The sequence below is a fragment of the Triplophysa dalaica genome, chromosome 25 (genome assembly GCF_015846415.1).
Source record: "Triplophysa dalaica isolate WHDGS20190420 chromosome 25, ASM1584641v1, whole genome shotgun sequence".
NCBI lineage: Eukaryota > Metazoa > Chordata > Actinopteri > Cypriniformes > Nemacheilidae > Triplophysa > Triplophysa dalaica.
Window position 1 is genome coordinate 10201096 of NC_079566.1, and position 19969 is coordinate 10221064.

At 39.7% G+C, this 19969-nt stretch overlaps 1 protein-coding gene across 1 annotated transcript in view; it reads right to left on the minus strand.

The window, feature by feature from the left end:
• Positions 1-1433: 1433 nt before the first annotated feature.
• pleca (plectin a) overlaps positions 1434-19969 on the minus strand; it is an 82534-nt gene continuing 63998 nt past the window's right edge. The window contains 13 exon segments of the mRNA XM_056742184.1: positions 1434-8567; positions 8570-9845; positions 10716-14054; positions 15703-15801; positions 16374-16478; positions 16564-16647; positions 16751-17107; positions 17194-17332; positions 17461-17639; positions 18215-18372; positions 18940-19123; positions 19396-19522; positions 19728-19882. Coding sequence (XP_056598162.1) covers positions 3532-8567; positions 8570-9845; positions 10716-14054; positions 15703-15801; positions 16374-16478; positions 16564-16647; positions 16751-17107; positions 17194-17332; positions 17461-17639; positions 18215-18372; positions 18940-19123; positions 19396-19522; positions 19728-19882 — 11238 coding nt within the window. The 3' untranslated portion in view covers positions 1434-3531.

The following is a 19969-nucleotide window of genomic DNA, read 5'->3' on the forward strand; positions in this document are numbered from 1 at the left end:
TCAGTTTTGTGATATAGTACACACCTTAAGTGTTGATAGAATATAATTATAAGGTTGCATTCACAGGAAAAGTGATGTTGAACTTCTTTGTTTGTTTTGATTCTTGGTTATATGGAAGTTATTTTGTTTCTTTAAAGTACCAGTATAAACTTGCCTTGCCTAATGAGCATAGCTGAGTAACTTGTGGATTCCATTCTCTTTGACTAGGTTTTTAACATTAGCGCTTTCTCTGATTTGTGAAGGGAGGCAAGGCAAGTTTATTTATGAAGCACATTTCATACACAAGGGCAATTCAAAGTGCTTTACATAAAATGATTGACATAAAGAAATAAAACGTTTCTTTAAAATGCAAATTATTTAAGATCACAAATACTTTAGATTTTAAGAAACAACAAAACAGCAATAAATTGATTAAAAATGTGAGTGTATATATAAAAAGAATAAGAGCAAAATATAATAAATTATAAATAGAAGTGCAGTTGATGTAAACCAGCACAGTGCTCCGGTTGTGAATGCACAACAAACAAGTGTGTTTTTAATCTGGATTTAAAAGTAGCTCATGTTTGTGAATGTCTGATGTCTTCTGGAAGCAGATTCCAGCTACGGGTGGTGTAATGGCTAAACGCTGACTCGCCCTGTTTTGAATGAACCCTTGTTATCTCTAACTGACTTGATCCTGATGATCTGTGAAGTCTGTTTGGTTTATATTCAATGAGCATATCTGAGATGTATTTAGGTCCCAGACCATTAAGTGATTTATAGACAATTAATAATACTTTGAAGTTGATTCTTAAAGTAACTGGTAACCAGTGTAAGGACCTGAGGATTGGAGTGATATGCTCAGATTTTTTTGGTTCTGGTCAGAATCCTGGCAGCAGTGTTCTGTATGAGCTGTAGCTGTCTGATGGTCTTTTTGGGAAGACCTGTAAGGAGTCCATTACAGTAATCCACCCTGCTGGTGATGAAAGCATGGACTAGTTTCTCTAAATCTTGGCTTGAGACAAAACATCTGATTCTGGTTGTTTCTGAGATGGTAGTACACTGATTTGCTTAAAGGGAGGATAGTTCATACCCAGCGTTGCAATCATACTGTTATATTCTGTTGATAGGGTAAAAAAGGTTTGTTTTGGTTCTTGGTTATGCAAAATAATTTGTCACGAGAGAAATAAGAGCATGCAAACAGGTCTTCAGGAATGCTGACACATTAAGTGTACACCTGTCACATAGAACAAACCCTCTGTCTTACCCAGGGACAAATATTCTCACGTGGTTTTCTCTCAGTTCATATAAAATGATTTGTAGTTGAACGGTTGATGGATATAATACAGTATTCATATGCATGCGGTTTTCATGCTTTGATTTTAACATGAACATGAAGTTATTATGTAAAGGATGTGAAAAGAAACAAGGAAGAAACAAACAAACAGATAAACTGACATTGAACAGCAGATAATTACTTTATTTACATGACATACTAACATTTCATCTCATCTCATCAATACCATCCTCAGATCATGCATTCAAAACATCAGAACAGTTCTTAATGTATCTTGATACAATCTCCAAAAGCTTACTTTAAAAACGAATCACCCATATCCTTTTAATCATGTTTGTAAAACATGGAAAGCAACATATATAATGTTGGAAAATAAAACTGAATTATATCGTGATGTACAGTAGTGATCAAAATGTTCAAGGAAAGTTAGCATATTGGATTGGGTTTAGCAGATTCTTTATTTGCTTTTTGTTTCATTCAATACGGTCTGTCTTAGGTTTGACAAATATGTGCATAGAGACCATGTTCTATACATTCAGTTCATTTTAGAATGGTCAACACATTATTAAAACATTACACAAGTTACTGTTCTGAACAGCTGCTGATATGTGATCATGAGAACAAAGCAATCCAAGTTTCTAATATTAAACCTCAAAGACTTCAAAACTTGTGTTAAAACGGTCAAATGATGATGAATATCAGTATACCAGTCTGACCTAAACCTATACACGCCATTAGCATCTTGTATATTTATATCAAACAAGCAATTCAAAAGCAAAAGGAAAAGGAGCATAAATAAAGGTAGTTGAACATGTATGTTGGCGGAGAGATCACAATGATTGTGAATCTTCTCATTGGAGAAATCAATTCCATTTTATTACACCGTGGCAGTGAAAGATAACAGGTAACTTGCAATAATAATGACTGTAAAGAACATGAATGTTGAATTTAGATTCATTTAAAGAGGAGGTAGTCTGGGCATATAGAAAGTTCCAGTGCTGTTTTTTCCTTTAACATTTTTGTTGTAATGTATTTTTCAAAAGTGACTGAATAAATGAACGAAATCTACCCAATGCATTCATTTGACTTGACTTTAATTTTGACATAGTTGTCTTCTGACACAGAACCCTGTCAGCAAAATCGAGACGTGTTAAAAGCTTAAAAGTATATTAAGGCTTTTTCATAACTTAACTGTACATAAGCTTTTCTGAAGAAATTATTGGTCATGACGTTTAATATTTAAATCATCAGAATACCAGTGAAGAGAGTCGCTTCCAAATAATCTGACAAAACATCTTTACTGTCATAGTACTTGTATGTCAATATAAACATTAAAATCCTATATAATTACATTCTGTATAATATAATCTGCAAAAACACAAGTAATGACACTAGGCTTAAACCATTAAGCCTAATAGGGGTGCACATTAATTACAAAAAAAACGATGTAGACATCAAACAAGGTGTAAGAGGCAATTGAAGTCTCATGTAAATGTAATTGAATGTAATTTTGCATCTTTACAGTAAATGTGTGTCACCCTGCAATGACTTCAGTTTGTATCATTAGACTTCAGAGTTAATAATTTTCCAGTTCTAAATAATAAAAGATGTTCAATTTCTTGTAAGCCACAGGTGTGGCACTTTAACCAAGATATTTATTGTTTTGTTTATCGGCATTGTCTCATGCCAATATTCAGTGTCTACATGGACCTTATCCCACTTTGCAGATAGTCAATAGTTTCTCTAATTTTAGCACGCTGGTTTATAGTGTTAACATGTTTAACATCAAAATACAAGCAGAGATGTACAGATGAGCATCTTTGGACAAACTAAGAAAATATTAGATAATATTAGAACCAACTTTTACATCTCCTTTGATTTATCCTCTTCACAATGTCATTAACATTCTTGCAATATTACTAGTTTATGAAAAAACTAGATACAGATAAAAAAGAAAAGCTATAAGTATTTAACACTGCTAATAATTGAATGAAAATGTAAAACATATTTTTTCAGCCATGAATGCTTTGCAGAACAAACTGTATATAATATATGATGCATAGTCTCATACCGACATGTCAACAAGAAATAAGAGAAAAAAACATGAGAAAAAAAACAAGAAACGATGAACTAAATATATTTAAAAATGTAACACAATAACAAAGCCAGTCTCATATAGTAATATTATACCCATCAGTGAAAAGGCCATTAGCAGTCTCATGCAGAGCAGGATAAATGTCCCTTTTGTACATAAATTAAGCAACTAAAGAGCAGTTGGTTTGTGATAATGTGAATAGTTTATTTTCCTCAAAGCAACAGTTCCTGCCTGATGCCAAAGCTGTAAGAGCCTGCTTTAGCTCATCCATCTGAAGTCCACCATGCGGCCCTGAATCATACCGGCGGCCATAGCTAGTGGGGCTGTAGGATGAAGGAAAACTCATGGAGAAACCTGAGCCGGTAGCATCAAAACTTCCTCTTCTAGAGCCTGATCTGGAACCAGTTCTGGACCCAGACTTGGACCCTGAGGTCGATCCCGATCCGCTGACGCTGTACGGGCTATAAAGGCCTTTGCTTGACTGAGAGGAAGCTTCTAGCAAACGCAGTCCAGTTCCTTCTTCTATCATGCTTCTGTCCATGGCATCCTTGTATGAAATCTTGAGTTTTGTTTTGGGGCAGGTGAGGTATTTGGAATATGCGCTGATGTCTCTCAGTTTCTGTGCAGTGCGAACATCTAGGGTGCCCTTCCTTACAGCATCATCCAGTGCTACTCTTCCTGTAACATCTGGATCGATTAATCCACCCGTTAGGTACTGGACTTCAAGGAACCGCTGGCCAGCTTCATAGTAGAGCCAACCCTTCTTTAAGGCCTGAGCGGCTGACATTTTTGTTTTGGTTCTTGGATCTTCAAATCCCTGAAAAGCTTTCTGAGCCAAATTGATACGATCAACCATTATCTTATCCACCAGTCCTTTGGTCATCGCATCAGCAACAGTGAATTTTTCTCCCGTGTTTGTATCTATAATTCCTCCCGTACACGCTTGTGCTTCTAACAGTCTTTGACCAGTGATGTTGTCGACTAGATTCCGATGCATAGCCTCTGTGACCGACACTTTTTCCAAAGTATCTGTATCCAGAATTCCAGCCACGGGTCCGGTTTCCTCAGTTGGATCAGTCCAGGTTGTTGCTGGTGGTTTTATGGAGGGAACTGGGCTCATGGTATAAGAAGAGTTGGATCCAAAGGAAGACGAACGTGATCTGAAGCCACTCATATTGCCAGAGAGCATGTCTGCAAATTCAGTGATGGAAAGATTACCAGCACGGTACTGGTCCAGAGAAGACTGGTCAATGAGGCCTTTGGAGATTGCATCATCAATGTCATACTGCCGCCCGGACCTTCTGTCAGTAATCATAGACTTAATGACACCACTGGAAGATGAGGTGGTTATTTCCTCCCATTCGCATTCTTGCTCCGCAAGCTCGATGTACGTTTGATGGTCAATGAGACCTTTGCGGTATGCCTCGGACACCGACATCTCTTTTCCAGATTCAGGATCGACAATGACGACTCTTCGTTTGCGCACTGAGGACTTGGAGGAGGTCTTTCTTTCACGTTTCTTCTCTTTCAGAAGTAAAAGAGAGAGTCCAGTTTCAGTGTCTGTTATGCACCTCTCCATCAGCTGAAGGTAGGTCAGATTCTCCTCTGTGTTTGGATCGAAGAACCCTTTAGTGTCATCAGAGGGATCGGTGAGAATTTGATTCATCTCCTCATCGAACAGACCACGTTTGTAAGCCACTTCAACAGGCAGCCGATGGCTCTCTTCTGGATCAATGATGCCACCTGTGGCTATCTGAGCTTCGAGCAGACGTACACCGTGGTCTTTCAGAATGAGACCTTTTTTCATGGCCTGGAACAGGGAGATCACTTTTCCTGTGTATGGATCTTTGTAGCCGGTCACAGCTCGCTCAGCGGAGAGAAGCTTGTCTTTAAATTCTGGTCCAACAACTCCGGCTTTAACTGCTTCTAGGACATTCATCTTCAGATTTTTGATCGGATCGATCACGTACCCAGTAGACGCTTGAGCCTCCAGAAGCTCGAAGGCGGTTCCTGGTCTGATCATGTTCTTTTTCATGGCTTGGTAGACTGACAGGCGGTCTTTAGAGGCTTCTACATACACTCCTGCAATGGAGCTGAGACCTTCAAGATATTTTTTTAGATCTTTACTGAGGTCCTCCACAGAAATAGTGCCCTCCATCAATGCCGTGTACGTCTTCTGATCGATAATTTGAGAGCGCAACAGCTCATCCGGGGTAATCTGCTTTCTAAGTCCCTTAAACAGAAGTTTTTTGTCAGCCAGAGACAGCAATCGCAATCCGCTGTCTTTGTCAACTTTGCATCTTTTGAGAAGTAGCGCATAAGAGAGCTTTTCATCTGAAGTTGGATCTGTAAAATATTTCACATCTCCGTTTAGATCTGATATTCTCTCACTGGTTTCTTTGTTTATGTATCCACGCTGCATGGCGATATCAGTTGGAAGGCGGAAATAGTACTCGGGATCCATAAGGCCACCTGTTGCCTCCTGGGCTTCCAACAGCTTCAAAGCATGATACTCAGGAACAAGGCCTTTTTTCATGGCTTGGAATAGAGATATCACTTTACCAGTGTATGGATCTTTGTAACCTGTGACAGCTCTTTCGGCTGACAGGAGTTTATCATGTATCTCTGGGCCAACAACACCCTTCCGGACAGCCTCATCAACTGTCAACAACTCATCCTTCACAGGGTCATTGATAAATCCTGTTGCTGCTTGCGCCTCTAACAGATCAGTGCCAACGTCAGGTGTGATGAGACCCCTCTTCATGGCTTGATATATGCTAACCTTAGCATAATTATCGGCGAGCACCCCAGCGATGCTGCCCGTTCCAAAGAGGAGCTTCCTGACAGATGGCATCTCCATGACCTCCCTTATGGTTTTCTTGCCTTGTTTGAGCAGGTTGTAAGTTTCAAGGTCTATAATCCGAGCTCTGTAAAGTTCCTCGATGGTGACCCGGCGTCTGATGACATCACATGACATGCTTTGCTCAGGCCTGTTGATTTCTCTTTGCTCAATGATTTCAATTATAATGATGACCATTCTTTCCTTTGTAATTTTTCCCGAGCAGTACTGTTCAAGGAGCCTCTGCTTTTCATCTTCTGGCAATAAGTCTGACTTCATAACCTCCCATAAAGTCACTTGTTGGCCTGCAAAACTTTCATGTTTTATATCTACTTGAGTGTTGGCCAAGTCTGTTTCTGCTTGTTCCTCTGTATAAACATACGTTTTTTCAGCTTGCTTTGGAGCCTCTGCTTTAGAAAGAGGTAACAGACATATTCCAGAATCTGGATCAGTCATGCATGTCTCTTTAAGTTGTTTATATGTGACCCTCTCATCTTTGTTGGGATCTGTGAAACCTTTGATGTCATCTGAGGGGTCTTTGAAAGATTTAGCCAACTGCATAGTGAAGTAGCCACGCTGAATAGCTATATCACTTGGAATGCGATGGTTATTTACGGGATCAATTATTCCTCCAGTGGCCTCTTGGGCGTCTAGAAGAGGTATGGCATGGTCTCGCAGAACAAGTTGTTTCTGCATTGCTTGGAGGAGGGAGATTGTATTGCCAGTGTATGGGTCTTTATAACCAGTAACAGCTTTCTCTGCTGACAGCAGTTTTTCATGTAGTTCTGGACCAACGATGCCAGCCTTTACAGCATCAACAACTGTAAATCTCTCGTTTCTGATGGGATCGATTATGTAGCCAGTAGCTGCTTGGGCCTCCAGCAAGGACAGACCTGTGTTTGGTGTCAGTAGTTTCTGCTTCATTGCTTGGTAAATGCTGAGTTTTTCTTTCGTCTTTTCGGCAAACACCCCAGTGATACAATCAGATCCTTGCAAGTAACGTTTGACAGAGTCAATTTGACCGACCTCTGCAGGTTTCTTTTTGCCTTGTTGGAGCTCGTCATATGTGTCTTTGTCAATTATTTTAGATTCAAACAAGGAACTGGCTGTTACGGGTCCTCTGAGACCCTCAAAGCTGTCTTCTCTTTTCTTTTCTTTTTCATCCACCGTGGTGACAATTATTGTGATGAGTTGTTCAATGGTGACTTTTCCTGATCTATACTGTTGAATAAAATAAATCCTTTGCTCCTCTGTTAAATACTCAGAGTTGATAATTTCCCATATCGTGACCTTCCTTCCTTTAAAAAGTCCACTGTGTATATCTACTGTTGCATGGCTCAAGGCGTCTTCACATTGTGCATTAGAAAGGGGCTCGATTTCTTTTGACTTGACTGCTTTTTCTGAGAGTGGAAGCAGTGGAAGACCAGTCTGTTTATCTGTAGTGCATCTTTTAAGCAATTCGGCATAAGTGATGTTTTCTTGTGTGTTGGGGTCGACAAATACTGTACTGTAGTCGGATGGGCTATTTAAAGTTTTATTCATCTCCTCATTTAGGTAACCACGTTTACATGCGATATCTTGAGTGAGGCGGTAACTTTTCTCTGGGTCAATAACTCCTCCTGTCGCAAGTTGAGCTTCTAAGAGTCGGACTCCTTGGTCTCTCTTTATGAGATCTTTTTGCATGGCTTCGAAGAGTGATACAGTTTTTCCAGTATATGGATCTTTGAAGCCACAAACTGCTCTTTCTGCGGACAGCAATTTCTCATGAAGTTCTGGGCCAACAACACCACTTTTGACAGCTTCATCAACAGTGAGCTTTTGGTTCTTCACTGGGTCAATTATGAAGCCAGTTCCAGCTTGAGCTTCCAAAAGGTCAATTGCAGGCTTTGATCCAAGTATGTCCTTCTTCATGGCTTCATAAAGGGACATTTTTTCTTTACTCGACTCAACAAGCACTCCAGCAATACTGTGTGTGCCTTGTAGGGCTTTCTTGACATGTTCAAGCTCAGACACTTCTTTAATAGTAGCTTTACCATTGTGTAATTTGTTGAATAAATCTTTATTAATAACCTTTGCTTCCAGAAGCTCTGTCGCAGGTACAGATGATCTCAAACCAACAAAGGCAGGTTCCTTCTTGTTCTCCTTGTCCTCGACAACAGTTATGACAATCCTGATAATTTTTTCAACAGTAATTTTGCCTGTCTTGTATTGACGGATGAGATCCTTTCTCTGACCCTCAGTGAAGTATTCCGAATTGATGACTTCCCAGATGGTGACGGTCTTTCCTTTAAATCTTCCAAATGGAATTGATACGCTTGCTCTACTAAATACATCTTTAGTTTCTTCATCTGTGTAAGTTCTTTAATCTGCCCTGCTTTCTCTATGATAGGTAGAAATGGAATGCCTGTGTCAGGATCTAGTTTGCATTTCTCTAGTAACTCAGAATAAGTGAGGCTGTCCTGAGTGTTGGGGTCTATAAATGCTTTCTTGTCAGCAGGAGGACTGGACAGAATTTTGCTTTGATCTTCATCCAACTGACCTTGTGAACATGCTGTTTGGACAGACACACGGTGGCTATTGACTGGATCAATTATACCACCAGTTGCATATTGAGAATCAAGAAGTTTCCTGGCCTGGTCCTCTGCGATCAAGCCCTTTTTCATAGCTTCAAATAGTGAAATTGTATTTCCAGTGAAGGGATCTTTGAATCCTGTGGCAGCCCTTTCAGCAGTTAATAATTTAGTGTGTAACTCGGGTCCGATCAAAGCATCTTTCACAGCTTCATTGACAGACAGTCTTCTGTTCTTGATGGGGTCAATGATGTAGCCAGATGCAGCCTGAGCTTCGAGGAGCATCGTAGCTGTGCTTGGTGCAATCTTGTTCTCTTTCAAAGCCTGATATATGCTCATTTTCTGGTTGGGTTCAACGATTACACCACCTATGGAATCTTTACCTTTTAGGCACATCTTGACTTTGTCATTCTTGGAAAGATCTTGCACTGTGGTTTTCCCTTTCTTAAGCTTGTCCAGTTCTTTTTTGCTGAGAACACCAATGTCGTAAAGTCTGCTCGCGGGCACCTTCTCTCTGATGCCGTCAAATGACAGCGGTTCATCTTTTTTCACACCATCCACTTCTGTAGAGCCATTGAAGACCTTCTTTGTTGTTCCTACCATGGTCATTTGAACCAACTGATCTTCAGGGACATCCTCAGTTTGAATTTCCATTTCCTTTGTGTGAGATAACTTCTGTGAACTCTGAAGTTGTTTTAGCTTTTCCTTTAAGTTCTTGTTTTCTTCAGCCAGAAGTTTTTCTTGTTCAATTCTCTTCTTTTCAAGCTCTTGCATCTCATTTTGCTTGTTTAGCATATCGTCCTCAGCCTCCTTCTGCTTTTTGAGAGCCGCATCCATGGCAGACTGGAGTTTCTTCTTTTCCTCCTCCATCTGCTTTTTTTGACGTTCCTGTTCTTCTTTAAGAGCCTGAGCCTTCTTCACTTCATCTTCAAATTGCCTTTCCAGCTTCTTTTTCTCTGCTTCAATGGCCTTTTCCTTTATCAGCAATGTTTCCTTTTCTGCAATGAAAGTTTGCTGGAGGATAGTCTTTTCCTGTTGTAACTGTTCTTGTTGCACATTGGCCATCTGTGAATAAAAGCCATGAAACAGTAATTAATGAACATTGACCAATTATAAATGTACAACATTAATAGCGGTTATATAATCTTTCTAGATTTCCACAATTTAGAAGGGATGGGTTACAGAAAGAAAAAATCTGTCATCATATATTCAGTTTTATCTCTTTAGAATTTTATTTGTGGAGTGGAGCGCTCAGGAGTTAAATGTGTTAGAGATAGTTCACCCAAAAATAAAAATTCTGTCATCATTTATTCATAATCATTTTGCTCAAAAGACTTTCTTTTACACAAAAGATCATAATTTGAGAAATGCCTCAGTGGTTTTGTGTCCATACAATGGAAGTCAATGGTTGTTTGGTTACCAACGCTCATCAAAATATTGTCTTTTGTGTTCAGCAGAAAGTCATACAGGTTTAGAACGACATTTTATTTTTGGGTGATCTCTTTAACACATTTAACCCGTTAGCATTCCACTGTACAAATACAACTCATAAGAGATCTTACGAACACTAAGACTTTGAAATTCTTCTTCTGAAATGGAACAGAAATACATTATAGTGCCCATGTTTTTATTAAAATGTATATAATCAAATTAAAATATTGTTTGAATATGCAACATTATTGTGTTTTGCCATGGTTGATGTGTTGAGAAACAACCGTATCTTAAACTGAACCGTATCATGGACACTAAAATGTGAATGGCGGCCAGAACATCTTTGTTCATTAAAGTTGCAAGATTTGTTTATCACTTTGTCTCTCATTACACAATTTACAAAAACAAAGATGTTCAGCATGTATACAAACTGTTAATTGTTAATTTAGGTATTTAAGGGTATTGTATTAAAGCTAGACTACAATACTACATGTAACACAATACCTCTTTTGACTGTTTTTGTAAATCAGCTGCCTCTTTTTTCAATTTTTTCTTTTCTTTCTCAAGCTCTGCGATCGCTTTATGCAGATCTTCGGCCTCTTTTGTGCTTTGCAACCTCTGCACTTCCAGTTCCTCAACAAAAACATGTGAAGTAGTTTTTTCTGTCTCTATCATACGGGCTTTGATGTCATCTGCTTGTTTCTTGAATTTTTGGGCCTCCTCTTCAGCTTTGAACTGAGCTTCACTCAGCTGGGTCACCCTGATCTTTAGTTTCTCAGCCTCTGCGGTAATTTCCAATTGTCGTTTGCGTTCAGCTTCTAAGGATTTCTGGAAACCTTCAGTCTCTTGTTCCAAACGCTGCTGCATCTCCTTTTTGGCCTCCAACAGCTTTTGAGCTTCCACCTGAGCTTGATCTTTCTGCTTCTGGAGCTTCTCAGCTTCAGCCTTTAGTTTTGTTGCCTCCTGAACGGCCTGTTTTTTCTCCTCCAGCATGTTATCAGCCAGTTCTCTTTGTTTGGCAAGATCTGTCTCCGCAATTTGTCGCAATCTTGCAGCTTCTTGAGCCTCGACACTGAGCCGTGCCGCCTCCTCCGCCAACTTTTTCATATTCTCAGCTTCCTCCTCGAGAAGATTCTTAGTGTTTTCTTTATCTTTCTTCATAAGCTGTCGATTCTCCTTTTCAATTTTAAGTTTCAGTTTTAATAACTCCTCCATCTGGATCTTGACTTTAGAGAGCTCATCCTCCACTTGACCTTTTTGCTTCACAGCATCACTGACCTCTAGCTTGAGTCGCTTAAGTTCATCGTCGAGGATAGATTTTTGTTTGTCAGTCTCATCTAGTTGCATTTTAACTTTTGTTAACTCCTCTCCAACCTGAGACTTCTGCTTCAAGGTCTTTTCTGCAAGCTTTTTGTACTTGGCCATCTCAGCATCCGCTTGTTGCTTTTGTTTTTGAGCAGCGGCCTCTGCCTCAGCACGCCTGGAAGCTTCATTTTCGGCTTCTTTTCTCAGTTTTTCAGCATCTTCTTGGGCTTTGGCCTGTTTGGCAGCTTCAGCCTCAGCAGCCTGCTTTTGACGCTCAGCCTCTTCTGCTTTCTTCTGCAGCTGTAGAGCCTCTTTCTCAGCCTTGTCTTTAGCCTTTTCCGCATCTTGTGCTAGTTTCCTTGCCTTATCAAACTCTTCCTTAAGTTTATCCTGCGCCATAGTATCTTTATTTTGTTGGAGGAGAACAACTTGGGATTTCTGCTCAGCAGCAGCACATTTCTGTGCGGCCTCTTGGACTAAAAGGATCTGCTTCTCGGCTTCCTTCTCCGCATTCTCTTGCTGCTTTTTGGCCTCATCTGCTTTCTTTATAAGACGTTCAACTTCCTCCTGAGCGGCTTTGTGCTGTCTTGCCGCCTCTTCTTCAGCAGCTTGGATTTTCTTCACCTTCTTCTCTGCCGTTTTTCGTTTCTTCTCTTCTTCCAAAGCAAGCTTTCTGAATTTCTCCGCCTCTTCTTCTGCCTTTGCTTTGCTCTTTTGAGTTTCGTCCGCCATGCTCTTCAGTTTGTTAAGCTCAAGTTCAAGATCCTGTTTACCAGTCGAAGCCTTTTCAAAATTGATTTTCAGAATGTGGATCTCCTCCTCCACTATTTTCCTCTGCTTCAGTGTTTCTTCTACAATTTTCTTCTGCCTTTCCAGTTCAGTGTCTGAACACTTCTTTAACTGATCAATCTTTTCTTCGATTTCTTGCTTGTGCTGAGACGCTTGGTCTTCAAGGGCTTTCCTCTGGTACGCTTCTTCTTCAGCTTTTCTCTTTAGACAGTCATTTTCAGCTTCCTTCTCTTTCAAAGTGATCTCGGCTTCGGCTTTCAAACGGGTTGTTTCGTTGATAGCCGCCAACTTTTCTTTCAGGATCTTCTCAGCCTCTGATCTTTGTCGAGCTGCTTCTTCCTCCGCCAGCTGTCTCTGTTTTTTTGCTTCTTCTGCAACAGACCTCAGCTTGGTTGCCTCCTCAGCAAGTTCCCTCATCTTTGCCGCCTCAGACTCAAGTAGTTGTTTGCTCTTTTCAGTGTTCGACATAGACTCCTTCTCAGTCTTAGATTTCATCTGCAGAAGAATCTCCATCTCCTTCCTAACTTTGATCAGTTCCTCTTCCAGCTCCTTCTTCTGTTTAACAGCAGCACTGACTTCATTTTTAAGACGCTGGAGCTCATCATCCAAGACTGATCTCTGTTGTTCAGCATGCTCAAAATCAGCTCTTAACCGAATGAGTTCTTGCTCTGCTGCAAGCTTCTGCTGTGCCGTTTCTTCAGCCTTCTTCCTTTGGTTCTCGAGTTCCTTCTCTGCGGTCTCTTTCTGTTTAAGTGCAGTCCCCTCAGCTTTTCCCCTTTTCTTTGCCTCCCGCTTGGCTTCCTCTTTCTGCTTTTCCGCCTCCTCTTGAGCTGCACTTTTCTTGTTGGCCTCTTCTTCAGCCTGGAGACGCAGACGAAGAGCTTCATTAGCTTTCTGTCTCCATGTTTCTAGTTCTTTCTCGGCCTGCTCTCTTGCCTTATCCGCATCAGCTTGCTGCTTCTTCAGACGTTCGGCCTCCTCCTGAAGCTGGATGACCATCACCTGCTCATTTTTGAGGGACTCTTCCAGTTTAGCCGTCAATGACAACTGTTTACTCTCAAGCTGGGTGGCTGCAGTCTTCTTGGCCACCTCCTCTACCACTTGAATCTGCCTTTGCCTTTCCAGCTCCGCTTGCTTCATGTGTCTCTCGGCTTCTTCTGCTTGGAGCTTGAACTTCTCTAGATCCTCAAGGGCTTTCTTTTTCTCTTTAGCTGCATCCTTCTCAGCCGCCGATTTCAGTTTGAGCTCCTCTTCCGCCTTGCGTTTCTTTTGATTCTCTTCAGCGACTTGCTTTCGAAGTTTATCTGCCTCTTCCTGAGCCGACTTTAGAAGTCTGTCCGCTTCATCTCCTTTGTTTCTCAGCTGCTGAAGCTCAGTTTCAGAAATTGATTTTTGTTTCGTGGTCGTCTCCAGCTGAATTCGGATTATACGGAGTTCTTCTTCGATTCTGGTACGGCAAATCAGCGCTTCATCAACCTGTTGCGTCTTGGACTTGATTTCTTGCTCTGAAAGGCTTTTAAGCTCCAGAAGCTCTCGCTGGATATTGTGCTTCTGTTTCTCAGCATCGACAGCAACGTCCTGACGTTTGTTGACTTCGTCTTTCATCTTCATCTTTAGCTCACTGGCCTCTTGTTCTGCTTTGGCAATAGCCTTTGCGTGAGATTCAGCTAACTGTTTTTGCTTTTCTAGCTCGGCCTGCATCTCAGCCAGTTTTTTCCTCTCTTCCTCCTTAAGTTTTTCAGCAGCTTTCTGTATTAGTGGAAGTAAATAGTAAGGGAATAGAGATGTTAAGCATTTTAGAGTTAGATATTATATCTGTAGTAAATTACAGATATAGACATGTGTAAGTACACATAAATGTAAGTAAAGTAATTAAGTTAAAGGGAGGTAGTTATGCTACAATAACTAGTAAAATATCTACAAATTATTTATGAAGTACGATATCAAATCATAATGTATGGTACACAGAATGAGACACAATCACAAAAACAACACTATAGCTGCAGTTATAAAATGGCATCATGCTATTGTGGTGTTATCATTAGATATGACTTGGTAATTCAATCTAATAAATATTTAAAACCTAAACCCTGTAAATCTGAATTATAAAGAGTTTGAACTAATAAAGAAAATAAATGTAGGCATATTTCTTATACACAACGTGCTGACAACGTTATCAAATAGGCCAAACAGCCTAATTTTTGTTTTTATTATTGTAAAGGGTCAATGAAAAAAGGATTGGGGTGTGGATTGCAGCAAGGTTAAGGCACTTTTTACAACACACATTTTATGTATGTTTGAAAGGTTATCATGACTTCAAAGTGCACAGTTTATTGATGCAAAAATGAACGAAAGATTGAAATAAAGAAAAATATATAATGCCAGGCCAGAACAAGTGCAAAAAAACTATATTTTATGCAAACTATTAATGCAATGATGTTTAAAGATTCCTATAGAAATCTTATAGTATACATTTATGCATATATTATTTTGCATTTAAAAATGTTGTTTAATAATGGCAAAAAAACATTAATGTCAGGTGTGAAAAGGGATTGAAAAATGATGATCATGCTTTTTTGTGGACAATTTACCTCTTTAGTGCCCAAACATGACAAACATTCATCATGATAAAGCGCTGGGCAAGTGGTTTAGAGAGGCAAACAGAAAATAAAGGTTAGAAAAGAAAAGCAGAACCAAACTGTGCAGAGAACAATTACAGAAAAAGAAGTGGCAGTCAAGCTGAAGCATAACAGTGTAAAATCAACAACCGGAGCCCAGACAAAAGTGATGGGAAAGAATGCTGCTATCTGTTTACAGGAGCAACAGTCAGTATCCACCGTTTGTCATGTAATAGTAAATGTACTATTACAAAGTGCACATGCACAAATTTTATATTCAAGATGAGAGTAATGTTTGCTTCAGACTGAAGGGTTTCTATGCTTACATAATTCTCGCTTAAGTATAAATAAACTTCACCTACTTACAGTATATAGTCCTAAACATAGAGTATAATGAGAGAAATGGGATACGCTGTGACAGAAATGGGATGAACTGCACTGTAAGCATTAGCATTACTGCCCACCTAAAGTAGCTGATCTTATTCTGTAGTATTTTGGATTTACGTAACTACACATTTCATTTTTCTTCTTGCTAATTTGATGCTGTTTGAACCTTTAAGGTGCTTACAGAGAATGCAAGGATCACTTTTCAATAGTAAATCTGAGAACAATCCTGTCAAGACCCTTCTTTGGCTCTAAAAGACTTGAAAAAAATTCAGTTGTAACTGTGTCTCATATGGTTTGCACAGTAAAATATTTCATGTGTCCATACATAAAGCTAGTTAGTGAATTAAAGTTAGTACTAAATTACATACTAGATTTCAGGTCTTGACACTTACCCCTTCATCCTCTAGGCGTCGCTGTGTCTCTATGATGAATTTAATGTATTGGCTTGACAGAGTCAGCAGCTCACTGTACCGTGTTCTCAAAGTCACGTACTGAAAAACAAGTCAACATTTTTCATTGCAAAAATAAGGTGAATTTTTTTTCCAAAATGTGTCAATTTCTAAACATGTTAAAGAAATCCCCACAATATGAAAATCTCATAATTTATTTGACTTCCCTTCCTAAGTTAAAGAATTCAAAGTTTTGAGCTTATCCATTGAAAGAAAAAAATTATGTTGGTTCTTGCAACTTGCAAACTGTTTCATCATAAGACACAGAAGAACAGATGAGATAATGCAACATACCACCATTTCATTTTAATTAGCTAAATAAGCTAAAATATTAATAATTATTCCTCACAAACTTATTGTTTTACCATTCTGAGTAACGTGTAAGACAATAACATGACAGCCTCTTAGTATAAAATGATTTGTTTAGCTGAGGAATGTCATATACAGTACATCTGGGATGGCATTAGGGAAATTATAAGAGAATTAACCTATTGAAGTGGATTGTTTCTTTAATAAATCAAAATAATATTTCACAATTTTATGTATTATTAATTAGTTCTCCACTCGCACACACAGGTGGATATTACAAATCAGACTATTGGTGGAAGAGGTACCTCTTGAATGATGTCATCAGATGAGGACTCCATTTTGGCTTTCTTCATAGGAGAAGCTATGGGCTCCACAAGAGCTTTATATGTCACCAGCTGAAGCTCATAATCCTGGATGAGAACATTCAGTCACATGATATTCAAAAATCACCCGGATTTCTGTGCAAAACAGCCTAAAATCAACATTCATACACACCTTATCGGCATCAATGTACGCTTTAGCATGTTTATGACACTCGTCCACCTTGTCCTTGTTTTTCTCAATCTCCTCAAGCAGTTTCTGCACAGTACAAATTAGTTGAAAGTGATATAGGAAACACTGCTAAATAAAGTCATTTTTTTAGGGTTGCCACGGTAACAAAAATTCAATACCACCCAATTACCTTCTCCTGTGTCAGATGCTCTAGTAGGGCTTTGCTGTCACCAATGGGCACAGCGTGCAGCTTGTCCTGCCTCTGCTTGGCATCGGCTATCCAGCGAATGAGCCAATCGTAGCTCTGCCTATAAGCCTGCATCTGCTTCCTCAGCAGATCGAGCTCTCGCTGTCTCAGCTCCATCTGAGCAAACACGGCCTGCCAGCGGTCCCTCAGGTTACCCACCAGCTGCCTGTAGTGCTCCAGCTCGACATCACGCTCGCTGTGAAGCTGAGACATCTGGTCATTCACCACGTTAGCGCTCTGAAGCTCTTCTTCCAGGTTGTCAAATATGCCTTGCTTGCCCTCGGCTTCAGTTCGCAGTTTCTGGGGTGGAGAAAATATCCCAAAACGTGTTAGGTAATCCATGCTTTGTGCTCTTGTCACTGCAAACAATGTTTTAAGACATGCACCTGCAGCTGCGTCTGTTCAGCCTCGACCTCCTTCTCATTTACAGGAACTTTGTGTACATCTCTCAGTTGGTTCTCATACTTGTTAAGAACATCCTCAGCTCCTTGTTTGCTGCGGATTACCATGTCTATGGTCTTCAACCTGCACAGACACAAAAAGGAAGGTTTGGCATCATTTTATTCAGACAGAAAGTTCTTCCTGTTTAAGTTGATTTCAATAAACATTTTAAATCTATATTTTACTATGACTGGAGAAGGGGTTTGACTGACTTGTCTAAGTACACAGACGAAAGGCTGTAGACGTGGTACATCTTTTTCTGAGTGATGTCAATCTCGGAGCGCAAAACAGGAGCGGAACTGGACTGCTGAGATGTTGCCAGCACCTCTTCACTCTCCTCCACCATCTTGTCCAGGTCTTTCTTTAGACCTTCCAACTCCACCTGCACTTTCTGTAGGACAGAGAGACAAAAAACACGTTTCATAAACTAGTTTACATACAGTAGGTTTATAAAGACTTGTACATTTTGTAGATAGAAATTTGTCTCTGCCCCAGTAAACTCAAATGGTTTACACCAAGAATCGATTAATCAAATTACAATAAAGTCTTGTAATATAGTTAATAGTTAAAATATAGGAGATTTTGACTATTAAAGAATTCATAGCCAAAAAAAGGTATTTAACACAGTAGATTAAAGATTATTATTAATGGCTTTTGGAATACTGAAATCATTTTATTGACACAATGTTTTATTATTTTGCACAAATAAATACCAGAGATCGGCTTCCTAAACATTCATTTCAATCTCGGTCATGGCATTACTATATTAAAGATATCGAGGTAATACAGGTATTTTCAAAAATTACATTCACATCACCAATATTTACAGTATGTAGAATACATTTATGTAAAAATGACTTCAGCTAGGTTATCAGAGGCAAGGTCACATACTGTATTTATTAACACTAATAGGGGTCAATTTGGAACTGTGTACTGTAAAACAGAGTACAATAAGCTTGTCCACACCTTCTGATCTGTGGTCCTCTGTGCACAAGCCTTGAGAGGTTCCTTGTCCGCCAGCTGTCTGAGTCGATTGACAGTTCGGGTCTCACACCCCTCCAGTTTCAGCCTCAGGTCTTTTATCTGGGTGATGTAGCTCTTGCACACCGACTCATCCTGGTCACCTGTTGAAACCAAGCATAGTAGACAGTTAACCCTTGTCCACCTAAACACATATGGCACCATCCACTATATGAGACAGCAACACAGTTTTGAAGCATTCTTAAAGGCAGTAATGCTTTACAAAATTATATTTATTAAACACACTTATGTGAGTGAACCGCATTCGAAATTGTGGACATGATATAGCTGACGAAAGAAATGAGGCAGTTTCCTGCATGAAAAAATATTTTTTACAAATTTTAAACAAATTAAACATGCTATGAAGTGGACAGTCTCAGCAAACGCTGAGATATTAAAAACACACAATGCTGAGCACAATGCACATGTACTGTAAGTCATTCACAGTCGGTTAATCTTCAAATCCACACTGTTATGTTTACCCATAGCTTTGTCTTTCGGGTTCAGGACAGGTTCTGAAAAATATGTCTCAATGTCATAATGGGAACTGTGGCTGGAAAGTGCAAACCAGAGTTTAACTGGTGCTGTCATAAAAGCAAATGAACAGCAGAAATGTAAATGAAGGATTTCTATGCATCTGAATAAACAATCTGCCGTGAGCTGACACCCACCTTGCTCGACAGACCGCAGCAGGTTATCAAAGTGTTGAGTTGCTTTGCCGTAACTGTTCTCAGCTTGCAGGCGGTCATCAGCGCCGAAGATTTGAGAATCCTGACTATCACGCATAAAGGTTTGATAGTGCTGCTCCAAGTTCTTAAGAGACAGACGATATTCCTCGACTCTCAAAGTCTTAAACTGCACAGAAATAAGAAAATATGTATATTCATTTAGTACATACAACACTTAAACATTACAACGGTCCAATCGTGGACTGCGTGAAGATGTGGAATTGCATTTAACAGTCTGACTAGTAACCAGAAGATTTTAGGTGGCTTGTCAAACTATATAAAAAAACTGCTTAACAGTGTGCGCCGTGTTATAAATAATAAAACAACATTAAGCGTAAAATTGTTATTCTAAACATCTTGAAAGTATCTAAAACCAAAAATGAGGTGTGTGCAAGTTACCGTGATGAAATTCCAGGATCTGATAAGCTGGATTTCTCTCATGAGGTACTGCCAAGACAGCAGACTCTTCATATCGACATGGAGCCTCTGCCACAGGACCATCAACCTCTGCTGACTCGCATCCAAACTGAAGGTCAAAACGAAAACGTAAGTAAAACGGCAGAACAAAGAGATCAAAAAGATATAGTTATATTGCAACCATCAGCCTTGCCAACTCGCCCTCCAGATCTCATAAACAGAGATTAAAGGAGTATGTGGAATTTGGTTGTCCTGCCAATCAGAAGAACGAAGGTTAAACCAGGCCATTCCTGAACGCTCTTATCTAGATTCACCTCGAGCTCAAGTCGACGGCCTCTTTGTTGGTGGGAGGGATTATGAAGCAGATGGACGGTACTGTGGCTTCGTTTCCACTGGAGTTTCGCACGTTCCATTTGTACGGCTGCGAGTTGTTTGTCAGGAAACATTCGTCTGCTTTGTGCACTGTGATCTAGGATGAAGAATGACAATTATGAAAATGTAAACAGGTCAAACAAAACTATACTTATACAATCGTACAAGGCAAATAAGCACATGC